Source organism: Zootoca vivipara, chromosome 10 (genome assembly GCF_963506605.1).
Source record: "Zootoca vivipara chromosome 10, rZooViv1.1, whole genome shotgun sequence".
In the NCBI taxonomy this organism is placed as follows: domain Eukaryota; kingdom Metazoa; phylum Chordata; class Lepidosauria; order Squamata; family Lacertidae; genus Zootoca; species Zootoca vivipara.
The window spans coordinates 18,406,624-18,420,810 of NC_083285.1; the positions used below are offsets into that span (position 1 = coordinate 18,406,624).

Here is a 14,187-nt window from a genome sequence, read left to right on the forward strand (position 1 = left end):
TGGGACCGAACAACGGGAGCTTACCCCATCGTGGGGATTCGAACTGCCAACCTTCCGATCGGCAAGCCCTAGGCTCAGGGGTTTAGACCACAGCGCCACCCGCGTCCCATTAGTTTAACATATGAACATACACAAATGAGGTTTGCTTCCATACTAATAGGAATTCCCCATTCATTGTTCACTTCTAAACGAGATATCCAGCAATGTCATAGTCAGCCCATTGTATTCCAGCAGTTTTAATGTTCCCTTCCCCAATGGGTTTTGTAGTGATTTGCGGGGGGGGGGGGGGGGGTAAACAAATGCAACTGCAAAACCAGCCTGTCCAGTGTGAATAAGCAAAACACTATTGAGGCTTTTAAGGGCCCTGATAGTTAGTGATGAATAACCTCTTAAATGCACGATGAATAGCCTCTCTTTAATTGCCCCAGTATCTCTTCTAGTCTTGCAAATGGGCCAGAAAAAGAATTACCGGTTTATGCTAATTATTTTTCTTTTCCTATTTTATATAGCGAGAACACACTAGTTTCTAGTTTGAGAGAAAAGCAGTAATTAACCCACCTCCCATCCATGGGAACCAAAAAAGACATTAAGGCTGCAGTTCTATACATGTTTAGCTGAGAATAAGTCCCCTTGAACTCAGTGGACTTTACTTCTGAGTAAATACATAGGATTGTGCTGTGAGAAATTCAAGGGGCAATTAAGAGGCTGTTCACCACCATTCCTGCACTCATGCCCATCAAGGAAGAATAAAATGGGTTGGCCTCCAGTGAAGAAACTTAATTAAAATGGCTCGAAACCTATGCTGTTTATGTTTGTCTGGGATGCCCATTTTTATTCTTCCAGCTAATTGGGGAAAAGCAAAGCCACAGTGATGCTAAAGGACTCCAATGTGGAAGCAATCTAGCTTAAAATATAAAGGTTTCTTTCATCTAGATTTTATCCGTTTTTTCTGTTAGGTCTTTCTTTCTTTCTTTCTTTCTTTCTTTCTTTCTTTCTTTCTTTCTTTCTTTCTTTCCTTCTTTCTTTGTAAGGCAAAGTTTAGATGATATTCCCAACTTTTTGTGATAACTTGTAGTTCTTTAAATAGAAAGGAAATCATTAAAACTATATAAAAAAAACTCCTTTCTTTTCTCTCAGTCTTCCCTTTTTTTTCTATTTCTTCCTTTCCTTTATTGAACATTCACAACTTCCTATAATAGCCTGCCATGCATGAACCTAATGAATTTTTGTTGGAACTAATATGAAATGGATTCTTCATTATATATATAACATGTATATATCATATATATAACATGTATATATCATATATATAACATGGACCAGAGCCTGATGTGCTCTGGTCCATGGGGGTCACGAAGAGTCAGACACGACTAAACGACTAAACAACAACATTATATAACAACACAATGTGTTTATGTTTCATTAAAGCCAACCTTTCTGTTAAGGATCCATTGTAGTTGATCATTGGTGCTCCAAGCAACTAAGCAACTGCCCTGGGCTACCAAGAATTATAAGCTTGGCTCCTTTTGTCTGCTGGGCTAGGGGGTGATAGAAGGGACATCTCTAATAAGAGAGGCTGACCTTGAAACTCTATTGGAGTTTCCTAGAGAGAGTTTTCTCCCTACTTCCGTGCTGTCCACCCCTGAACTGTTTAGTGGCAAAGTGGTATTGGTTGAGGAGGGAGGAAATTGATGTTGTCATTAGTGGCAACAGAACAACCCCAAGGTAAGTACCTCCAAGGAGATAAGCAGAGCTGTTATTCTATTACCTATTGCCTGCACTTATCCTTTGTGCCCATCCAATCCTCTGAATCCCTTCCTTTGGTCCATCATCTTCTGCCATTAGTTAGCTTTGTCCCCCAGTCTGTTAGTGCCTTCCATTAACCCTCTCATTGGTTCCTGCCCAGTAGCTGCCCACTTAATATAGTGTCCAAGACCAATGAGACCCATTGCAGTTCTACTATGGCCCATTTTCTGTATTTTCCTTTTAAATTTGGTTAATACATTTGTGATTATTTTCCATGACATAAATGATTGTTTTCTGTTATGAGAAAAGGCTCTCCTCTTTAAACACCATCTTTATTGAGACGTGTAACGTTTATGATTCGGTTTGCTTAAAGACAAGGCAGCTTTTTAAAACTTTGGAGATAACCAAAGCCTACAATAGTTTGGAAATAGATAATTTAATGAATGGCTGTTAAGTTGAGAAAAGCAAGACAAGAGCAGAATACTTTCTACATCAAGGAGGCCACAGAAATTTTATTTCACAATACAAATATTACCAAGCTTGGTGTTTAAAATTCATGATCCTTCCAACTTAGAGCAAGTATGGGGAACCTGTGACCTTCTAGATATCATTGGATTCCAGTTCCCATTAGTCCTGGTCAGCATGGCCAATGGTCAGAGATTTAGTCCAACAACATTTGGAGGGCCCCAAATTCCTCATGCCTGGCTTATAGTGTGGGCAGTTGTTATACAGTGGTGCCTCGCTTAACGAATGCCCTGCTTAATGAAATTTCCGCTTAACGAAAGGATTTTTCGATCGGAGGTTGCCTCGCTAGACGAATTCGTTTTATGAAAAATTCGTCTAGCGAATCACGGTTTCCCATAGGAATGCATTGAAATTCAATTAATGCGTTCCTATGGGCAAAAAAAAAAACTCAAAAAAAATTCAATGCATTCCTATGGGATTCGCTAGATGAATTTTTCGTTATAAGAAAAGACCCGTGGAATGAATTAAATTCGTCTAACGAGGCACCACTGTAACTTGATGATAACCCGAACCTCAATACATAAAGGCTGGAAATCCCTTTGGAATTTCTCCTTTTTCGATCGGCAATCCACAGTTGCAAGAAGCAATATCTATTTTCAATCCCCTTTTCTATTTCCTTTTGCAGCCTTTTGATCAAGGAAAAGTTCACAAAGTCTTCCGCACCCTATACAGCAGACTCCATGTCCTTAATAAACTCTCCTCTAAAGCTGCTAACGTCTGATACCTGGAATGTCTATCCAAGATAACTCCTATAATTTCCTAAAATGCTGTTCTGTTGCTTGCGTTTCTTACTGGACGATGTGGAAGCTTTAGCCAGTCATTTTGATGTAATTCATTAATCACTGCTCTTTAGTCCTTACGGGAAAACGCAAAGGAAGTTGCGGTGCTGCCGCCACATTTTAGATGAGTCTATGCAGTGTTTAGCCCAGCTGAGTAGCAAGCAGGCTTAGACAGTAGTGTGAGATTTAAATGTACTTTCAACTAAAATGCCTGTCATATTTTGCATAGATTTAAGCAGATTTTCTTAAGAGAATACTGATAAAAGGACTCTTTAAAATCATATGTAACTTTAAACATATTTTATTTTTTGCTAAATCTAAACCAAAATAACTTGAGCTAGCTTTTCAACTAAAACATAACCTTTTTTTAAAAAAAAAACCAAAAACAAAATCTAGGCACTGTACCAAAAGTGGATGGAGTGTTTCCTTGAGCTTATCTAAATAATAAATTGTTTCACTTAGCATGTGTGTGATTTGAAGCTATCTTTGAAACCAGGATTTTTTCTTTTTTTAAAAAAGTTGTGCTAATATTTTTTATATGTGCTGAAATGGCAGAATCTGTTTTCCTTTGTAGAACTTTTGAGATAGCTTTCAAAGTGTGCAGCTTTAACTTCTTCATGTGTGTTCTCTCTAATTGATGTTGCTTTTAACTCGCAGGCTGGTCTCCCTCCCTAACCCCTTTATTAATGAGTGGTGGTCCTGTCCCCCTGGGTGGCAGGCCCACCCTTCTTCACCAAGCTGCTGCCCAGGGAAATGTAACTTTATTGTCAATGCTGCTTAATGAAGAAGGTCTGGACATTAATGACTCCTGTGAAGATGGCTATTCTGCCTTGTATTCTGCTGCTATGAATGGACATACAGGTATGGATTTTGTCCGTGCCCTGACTTTACTATCTGCTGTGTTTATATGTGTTTTTGTAGTTCAGGGGAGGAATTCCACAGTGCACTGAGGTGATAGTTCCATCAGGGCAAGCATTTTGGCTTCCCGGAGAGAGCAATCCCCACTCTCCTTTCTCTAGGCTTCTCCTAACAACCCTCCCACAGGGCCGGCTCTAGGTAGAGTCCCGGTGGTGCGGGGTGCCAGGGCGCTGGGCCGGTAGTTCACTGAGTGACCTTGGGCAAGCTGTTGTCTCTCTGCTTAGCAAAGTTATTGGAAAGTTGAACTGTTGCTCTGTATTCCAGAGAGGAATGGCAGGATTAAACGATGAACCAGTGCAGATCCTGAACAACTTGATCTTGCAGCCCTCAGATTAGCTCCTGGTGTGAGACATTAATATAAGCTCTGGGGTCTGGTTGCAGCCCTTCTACACTGGTCTCCTTCCCCTGTAGACATAGCTGTGTCTACATTTGGGTCAGGAAGGGACACTTACAGCCTCAGAATCCTATAAGCACTTCATCAGATTTGAGCAGAAATAGCATAAAAAACTGTTGTTGGGGTGGCAGTGCAGTAAGGAAGGCAGTGGTTGCAAGGGAAAGTTGGAGGAACATAAGAAGAATCCTTTTGGATTAGATCAAGCACCCCCAAACTGCGGCCCTCCAGATGTCTTGGCCTACAACTCCCATGATCCCTAGCTAAAAGGACCAGTGGTGGGGGAAGATGGGAAATGTAGTCCAAAACATCTGGAGGGCCAAAGTTTGGGGATGCCTGGATTAGATCAACATTTCAGTTGCCAGTTTCCCAGTGTGGCCAGTCACAAGTCTCCCACAAGCTAGACATGAAGGTAGTAGACCTGTCCCATCATTTCGTCTTGGCAAATGACATTCTGCCTCCGAATGGGGAGCTTGAATGCAGTGGCGGAGCTACATGCTCCGGCACCGGGGGGGGGCAGAGAGCAGGCGAGGGCGGTGGGGCACACCTAGGGGTGTGGCATGCCGCCTGCAGGGGCATGGCACCCAGCATGGTCAGGGGGCAGCCGCACTGGCACCCCACCAGGATCACGCTGCCAGGGATGGTGCACTCCCCCCCCCCCCGGCACTCCTCCGCCAGTGCGTGAATGTAGCCATCATGACTTGCAGCAATAGACATCTCCTCTGTGGATTTTTCTTATCCACTTACTAAGTCATCTTAAGCTAGCGGCCAACGCCAAATCTGCGGCAGCAAAATCCAAAGTTGGAAAAATTTCCAGTGTATTCTAAAGTTCACCTGCTGCCGTCATTATGTATTTTTAGGTGAAAATGTTTCTTTTCAACCAGGCCTTGGACTGAATTATATTCTGTGACATTTTAAATGTGTCTGTGGGAAGAGGGGGTTATTGTTTTGCTGTTTTGTTTTAATTTTCTACTTGCTTTTATCCTGTATTTTATTCTGTGAACCGCCCTGAGATCTTATGAAGAAGGGTGTTATATGAATCTAATAAATAAAATAAAAATAAAAAAGAACTTGGTGAATGTGAAGAATTTGTTAATTTGCTCTCTCTATATATGAGAGATAAGTTTCCCTTGCCCAGGTGTCCTAGTAAGCTGGCATCACAATACAGAATATTGCCTTCGGTAGGTAAGAACATACGAAGAGCCTGCTGGATCAGGCCAAAGACCCATCTAGTCCAGCACTGTTTCAACAGTGGACAACCAGATAGCCAAAACAACTTTTATGGTTACATACTGCAGATGCACGATTTGTGAGGAATGCTCTCTGGTTTTCAAACCCTTATCTTCCCCCACCACTTCCCTCTTATATATCAATATGCCTTTGTTTTTCCCCCAACTCCTAGATTGTGTAAGATTGCTGCTGACTTCAGAAGCTCAAGTTGATCCTGTTGATAAAAATGGCTTTACACCCTTGTGTTCAGCGGTTGCTCAGGGACATTACAAGTAAGTAACATGGCAATTATGTGTTTATCCAGACACAGAATTCCTTGTAATCTTTTAAGTATTGGGGTGCACAAGCTGCGAGAGAAAAACATACTCCATTAAAGACTTATTCCTGCCTATAATCCTCACTTGTAATATTATTATGAGATTTTCTGTTAGAAGTAGAGATGTTTGGGGATATTTTTTTTTAAAAAAAAAAGCTCTCGAGTTTCTAGGATTTTATTACAATAACAACAACAATCTTTATTACGGTCCATAGACCCATCAATTCGTTACCAAGCGATACACAGCTGGGACACCCCGCCCTCAAACCACTCAGACATCTTACTCAAATTCGGAATAGGAAACATTAGTTCTTGTGACCACAGATAAAAACTTTGCCACTGCTAGTGTTCTGGCATTTGACCGGTCTTCCAATAGGAACCTGATATAGAAATCCTCTGATTTTCCTGGGAGCAAGGCTAGCAGGGGTGAAATCACTTCAGCCCTAGCTTGCTCAAACTTCCCACAGTGCAGCACAATGTGTTTTATAGAATCTACATCATGGGTGCACGAGCACAGTCTTTCCTGGTAGGGTACTCCTCTCATCCTGCCCTCCAGCACTGCAGAGGGGAAAACATTCAGTCTTGCTTTTGTGAACAGCCTTCGGTAGTTTGGCACTGTCAAGTTTTGAATATAGGCTGCTGGCTTAAAGACATGCCCATATTGTACTCCTACTGCCAATGGACTGCAGATCGCAAGTGATTGATGTCGTAGATCACTGTGTGAATTATCCCAAAGTCTTTGCTTTAAGGTCTTTAGGGCACCTTCATATCCCAGGCAATAGAGTTGGGTGGGTGACAGACCTAAAGCAGTGGCTTTTCTCGCCATGGTTTTCTGCCATTGGCTGATGTATTCCTCATTGTTCAGGTATTTATACAGTCCCTCCCCAAGTTCAAATACTACAATCTTGAGCCAATGTTTTAGTGCAGCCCACCATGCCTTTGTTGAAATTGGGCATTCACCCGTTTCTAGCAGGAGTATGGAATTTCGCACACAATTGGGCACCTGAAGCAAGGATCGAATAAATTGTGCTTGGAAGCCATCTAGCTTAGGCAGGTCCCCATTCTGCCAGACATTTGCTGCATACAGGATTTGGGGGACAGTTTTTGCATTGAATACTTTTAGAGCTGCCGGTACATACTTGCCGCCCTTTGTATGGAAGAATCGAAGTATGGCTAGTTTTGTAATCTCCGCCTTTTGAAGGGAGGTTTGCCAGTGGTACTTCCATGATCTTGTATGGTGGAATGTTAGTCCTAAATAGCTGAAATGTTTAATCTGTTCAAGTTCATGGCCATCCAGCGACCAGTTTAACCGGGAAAAGTTTCTTTCAAATACTAAGATTTTTGATTTTTCATAATTTATTGTTAATCCATTTCCAAGACAATATTCAGAAAATTTCATCAACAGGTGTTTCAAACCCGGTCTGGTGCGTGAAATTATGGCCGCGTCATCAGCATAAAGCAGCAAGGGGGTCCTTCTTATACCTATTTTTGGAAGGTGACCATCTGCGTCCATTAGGCACTCTTCTAGATCATTTAGGAATAAGCAAAACAATGTTGGGGCCAGGACACAACCCTGTCGAACCCCCCTACTCATTTCGATATTATTTGATAGCTGTCCCTGCTGACCGCATCGGACCTGCAGTTTGGTTCCGTTATATAGGGCTTTTATAAGAAAGAGGAGACGCTTGTCCTGTATTATCTGATCTAACTTGGTCCACAAATGGGATCTGGGGACAGAATCGAATGCTGACTTCAGATCCATAAATGCCACAAAGAGCTTGCCCTGAAGCGGCCTGGTATATTTTTCGGCTAGGAAAGACAGCATTAGGCAGTGGTCTGTGGTTGAGTGATTCTCTCGATAGGCTGCCTGGGCTTCAGATAGGATGTTATATTCATTAAGAAAAGTTGTCAGTTTATTACTTAGGAAGCAGGCATACAACTTCCCAATTACTGATAGCAGGCTAATTGGCCTGTAATTTGAGGGTTCTTTAGGGTCACCTTTCTTGAATATTGGGACGACTATAGCATGCTTCCAGCTTTGTGGTACTTTGCCTGAGCTGTTTACCACTGTGAAAAGGGCCGCCAAAAGCGGAGCCCACCAGAGCTGGTTGGATGTTATAAGTTCCGCTGGTATAAAGTCTTTTCCCGGGGCCTTGCCATTCTTCAGTTTCTCCATTAATGTATAAATTTCCTCCACTGTAACTGGTCTCCAAAGAGGTAACAGTGCCAGTTCTGCATTGTCAGCTTCCTGAGAACCGATGGTAAGGTTTGAATTTTCCATAAATATATTTCTGAAGTGATTCTCCCAGACCTGGGCTGGAATGGCGCAGCTGGGAGTTGAAAGGCTAGTTTTCATTGAGTCAGAGACCAGTTGCCAAAAAAATTTAGTTTCATTATTTAGTGAAGCGTTCAATAACAAGGACCAGGAGTTTCGCTCAGCTTGCCTTTTCTTTGAGACCAAGAGGGCTTTATACTCTTTTTTCAATTTAAAGTAGGATGGAGGTAAGAGATTTTGTCCAGCATTTCTATAGTCCATGTACGCATTCCTTAAAGCTTCCTTCTTCATACGGCACTCTTTGTCAAACCAATGGCACCCTTTGTTAGTGTGGGACTTGCGGTCTGAGTTTGTATTTACAGTGACCACATCCTGCAATGACTCAATGAGATTTTCATAGGCAGTCAGGGAGGAATCTATGGAAGAGTTGTTTAATATAGTTGTTCTTAATCTAATTGCAGTTTGTGAGTTCAGTCTATTCTCAGCTGCAGTTGCTGTCTCTGGTGTCCATTTTTTCCTGCGCAATTCAGATTCATTTGCTTTATCTGATTCTATGTATTCTGTGCCAGAACGTGGGTTTGAGTTTTTACCAATTATGGACATGATTAGAGGTAGGTGATCGCTTTCAGTCCTATTATCTATATAGAATTCTGTAATTAATTCAAAAGCCTCCCTCGTTGTGAGACAGTAATCAACTGTGCTGGCTCCATTTGAATTTAAAAATGTGTACTCTCCTTCTCTATCCCCGGAATGCGTTCCGTTTACAATGATAAAATCCAGACTGATGAGTAGCAGAGCCATACAGAAGCCTGCAAAATTGATTTGACAGTCTTTCGACAATCTTTCCGGGGGAGGGTTTAATGAAAAGGCGCTATTTTCCCTTAGGTCTTCTAGTATTGGGAATTTTCTTTCCAGTCCGTCCTCGTTTGAGCCTATTCTGGCGTTCATATCTCCCATTGTGTAGAATAGTGCACCGGGATACTTAGTTTGGCAGGAATGCAGGAAACTGTGTAATTTACGCCATGTGCTCTCAATCTGTGTTTGCACTGTATGCGGTGGCATATAGACTGAGACAAAAATGATGCTCTTGGGTTTTAGCTTCAATATAATTCCCAGCGCCAGTTGCTCGTAGACCAAAAATTCAGACACCTGTGGAACCAAATGGGTAGCCACCAGAATTACTAAGCCCCCGCTTGGTCGTCCCCTTCCAAGCGGTTTGGATGCCTTGATTTCGTATGCCTGATAACCATCCAAAAATATGTTGGCAGTTACCCAGGTTTCCTGAAGCATAATTATATCGTATCGCATTATATATTCATGAAATGCCTCATCCCCTAATTTATTGGTCCAGCCCGCGATGTTCCATGAAAATAATTTAAGTATTGGGGTGCACAAGCTGCGAGAGAAAAACATACTCCATTAAAGACTTATTCCTGCCTATAATCCTCACTTGTAATATTATTATGAGATTTTCTGTTAGAAGTAGAGATGTTTGGGGATTTTTTTTTTAAAAAAAAAGCTCTCGAGTTTCTAGGATTTTATTACAATAAAGCCATGCTCCCCCCAAAAATTTGCTTTCATTCTTGTGTGCAAGCACATGCTGCAAGCATTTTAAGTTATATATATATTTGTATTTTATGTTGTAAACCTTCCTGTGGTCTTCAGATGAAGGGCAGTCTCTAAATTTAATAAATAATAGTGTTCTTTCAAATGGGAAAGATGGGTCTTGCCTTCTAAAAATGCATCTCTTAACCGGCGCTCTGGACGGATTCATGGTCAAGCTTTTACTGAAAGCCTTATCAGCCATTTCTTTGAGCACAAAAATTAAATGAAAAGCATGTGCTGGCAGCTGATGGGGAAATTGCATTCATTGATATTTTGCCTTTGATCCTTCGAAAAGTGGTCTGCCTACAGAAAAAAGCCCCCTCAGTTGGAGTATAATATGTCAAAGAGCAAGGATGTTTCATTTAACGCAGTGCCTGAGGAAACGGAATAAAGGCACTTTTTTAAAGGACTTTGATGGTAACTGACTGAAGCAATACATTACAATTTTGAAAAGCTGACTGCTTTCTTGTGAGAAATATCTGTGTACTATATTTAACTGTGGAAGGATATGATTTTTTTGGGGGGGGGTCGGTTGGGATTGGCTGGTAAGGTGAGGAAGCTGAAGTTATCCACAAATCAGATTTAAAAATCGTCAGTTCCTCACTGCTATCAAGGTGTGAGAAACTGTTTAAATAGCCCCAGAAATAGGAGAGGTATAGTATTGTGAGCTAGATTCTATAATGTGAGCCTATCTCAGAGCTTTCACACTTACAATTGAAAAAGGGGTAACATACCTTCCTTTAATAGTCTGCTTAAAGAGATTTGTTGAATTCATTCTTCTTCTTCTTCTTCTTCTTCTTCTTCTTCTTCTTCTTCTTCTTCTTCTTCTTCTTCTTCTTCTTCTTCGCAAACTAATGATCTGATATCCTCCCCCTCACCAAAAAATAAAATAAAACTTAGAGCCTTACAACTCTTACTTGAAAGTAAGTCCCATTAGTTAGCTCTAAGAAAACATGCTGAAATTTGTAGCCTTTCAAACTACAAGAAAGAAAGATTCCACCTAAACATTAGGAAGAACTTCCTGACAGTAAGAGCTGTTCGACAGTGGAATTTGCTGCCAAGGAGTGTGGTGGAGTCTCCTCCTTTGGAGGTCTTTAAGCGGAGGCTTGACAGCCATATGTCAAGAATGCTTTGGTGGTGTTTCCTGCTTGGCAGGGGGTGGGACTGGATGGCCCTTGTGGTCTCTTCCAACTCTATGATTCTATTTCTATGATTTTATTCCCTATCCTGGGAGCTTATATTCAAGACCCTCCTCTGTATAAAAAATAGTTTGTGTACATTGGGTGGGTTACTTTGGCCTACAAGAAAGATAATGTGAATGGCAAATCATGTAGTCATTATTGGGCATGAGTATCCTTCCCACATTACAATTTTTGTGATAAGAGACTGTTGAGGAGGCTTGTGATTTGTTGATTGCATCATCACATGCAAATAAGCTGATACTAATATTTATTTGTTCCATTTGTACTACTGGAGCCTTTGCAGCAATAATTCAATTGTTTTATGTGTGTGTGTGTGTGTGTGTGTGTGTGTGTGTGTGTATATATATATATATATATATATATATATATATATATATATATATATATATATCCCTTTTCATTTTGAAGGCTCTGAGCAGCAAGAATGTGGGATAGTATAATGGGACAAGTATGCATATTGTTGTGAGAGCAGCAAGTGACTTTCAAGATATGCCTTTCATAGCTGCTGAATACTTTACATTTCTTGCTAAATGAAACTCTTTCACTATTCTATGAAAGATTGTAGAAAAACAGAGCTGATACCAGCTCTTTTCAGGTAATCTTGTATCCATCCATCTTCTCGGGACTTGAACAGGATTAATTCTAATAGTACTGCAGAGATCCATATTTTACTGATGATTTGATTGCCTCTATGAGTGTATTCAATCTTATGGATTGCAAATTTTGCTGTTCCATTTTCCTAGGGCTGCCAAAAAGTAAAAACCAGGGTACCCTGAAAGTTGTTGAGCTTTTGTTTTATAAAAATACAATTTTGTGATTGGCTTGCCTAAGATCTAGGACAAAGTGCTGCCTTTTGTAAATTCCCCCTGGACATCAGTTCCATCTTTCATATTCGGACATATGGCAGCCCTAGCCGATAGTGTTGCCTCCCCAGAAATCTGACATTTAAATGACTGAGATGCTATTTATATTGGCTAGAACTCCACATAGTTCAGAGAGGTGTGGTGCAGGTTTTCCTGTGGGGCTGTCAATCAGACTGATTCCTGACCTGAGGCAACCCTGTTATTCCAGTTACAGATAACATCCTTTCAGTGGAAAGTGTCACTTCTGCCATCTCGTCTGGTGGCTTGTCAGATTTTGCCCCAGAGTTCAGCACTCAGTTGAGAGGAGACTTGGAATTGATCTCAACTTCCTGCCATTTGGAGAGCAATGTGCTCTCTTGTGACCATAAACTTGTACCTATAACCCCTGCTCAAGACATACATTTTAATTATTTCCTCAGCTTTTGCTTTCATCTCCATTTCCCTGTCCTTATTCCTCGTGTTCTCCCTCCCACCAGTCTGAAGGATTCTTGTGCTTCTATTCCTTAAATGTTTTGATGCTTCTCATTTTCCATCCTCTTTATCAGTCCCTTTTGATTTTTCTAACACTTTGCCTCTTGTTTTCCTCCTCTCCTTGCCTAAATCTTTTCTTACCATACCTCTCTTGTTGCATATCTGTTCTGCTTGTCCTGACACCCCAGCTTTGGGCACCCCCGTTTTGTAAACGCCTAGTTCTTCCCCTTGCCCTCAGTCTCTATCAAAAAACGAGGTCTTAGAAAGGAATAAGATGCATTCTACATATACAGGTAACTCACAACATATGTACTTTTAACTTGCGCAACTTCAGCTTTAAGTGCTTTATCTACCAGCCAGCTGAAATCACACAAACTAAACCCACGCAAGGTGGTGGTGGGGAGTTTAAAAGCTCTTTCTGCATCAGGTTTTCCTGCTGCAGAAAGAGCGCTTAAGCTCGCTGCTTTGTGAAGGCAAGTCCTGCTCGGCACACCAGTTTCAGAAAGGTAGGGATGCTCACACAGGGACGGTTCCAAGATTGAAGTTGAATTTATTCTTACGGTCACAGACCAGCTTACAAAATCAGAAGAATCATAAAAATCATAAAACACAAAGATAACACACTAGAATTTACACAGCAGGAACAATACACACACATATATGTATACAGCAGCATTTAAAATGTATAAATTGGAACTGGGACACTAAAATATAGCCTACAGATTGCCATTTGGGGTATTATTCATTGCGGTAGCACCGCTTGTTCTCTGAGCTTTATGGCTGCTGCACAAAATTTGGCCACTTTTAGCGTAATCTCAGGGTCCGTATCTTCTACAAGGAGTTTAAGACATTGGAATTCGTTTAAAGAATTTTGTATGGTCAGGGAAATGAAAGCCTGGCGTATGTCATTATGAAAACGGCAGTGTAATAAAACATGAGAGGCAGATTCTACCTCTGGCAGGCCGCAGGGGCAGACTCGTTCCGCATATGGTTTACCTGCGAATCTTCCCTGCAAAAAGGCAGATGGCAATACATTAAATCTGGCAAGGGTAAATGCCCGTCTATATTTAGGTGTTTGTAATTTTATCTTTTTTTTTTTTTAAATATTTTTATTAATTTTCCAATTAAAACCAATTATATCACATTCAATATTTCAAATTATACACATATATATATCAATCAGACCGAATGTTATGCCAAATCATCTAAAGAATTTTTTATTTGGGTTCCCATGCTTCAAGAAATTGGGAATTCCTCGCAACTGTCCACTGCCGTCTTTTTTCTAAAGTTCAAATCGTCCTTCAAGTTCATAATAATCCAGATCTTCCCCTTACAGTCACATGAAATCGTGTGTGTAGTCCAAACAAATCCTGGAACTGCTATCGCTGTCTGCTGGGGATCCCCTCCTGTGTGTCCAATATAGCGGTCCGCCTGGAGGTTGGGCAAATCCCTGCCAGCGCCCGGATATGGATTTTGAAGATTCACTATTGGCTAAAACTCACTTTTTCCCCTGTTGGGTTGGCACCCCTAACCCTTCTGGATTAGGTGCCAACCCAACAGGGGAAAAAGTGAGTTTTAGCCAATAGTGAATCTTCAAAATCCATATCCGGGCGCTGGCAGGGATTTGCCCAACCTCCAGGCGGACCGCTATATTGGACACACAGGAGGGGATCCCCAGCAGACAGCGATAGCAGTTCCAGGATTGTTTGGACTACACACACGATTTCAGCTTTGCATGCAATCTCCAGAACATAACCCCTGTGAATTACCTGTATATTTGCAGTGAAACCGTTTAGATTTATGGAGATTGCTGGCTACCGGAATGAATAGTATTAAATGTCCTGTTCTTAAACAAAGGTTTCTAAT

General features: G+C 41.2%; 1 protein-coding gene across 3 annotated transcripts in view; it reads left to right on the forward strand.

The window, feature by feature from the left end:
* The window catches only part of CTTNBP2 (cortactin binding protein 2), a 121,074-nt gene that overhangs the window by 49,909 nt on the left and 56,978 nt on the right, over positions 1-14,187 (forward strand). For all 3 annotated transcript variants that reach the window (XM_035127368.2, XM_035127367.2, XM_035127372.2), the window contains 2 exons: positions 3,708-3,911; positions 5,762-5,861. In XM_035127368.2, coding sequence (XP_034983259.2) covers positions 3,708-3,911; positions 5,762-5,861 — 304 coding nt within the window. The remainder of the gene's footprint in view (positions 1-3,707; positions 3,912-5,761; positions 5,862-14,187) is intronic.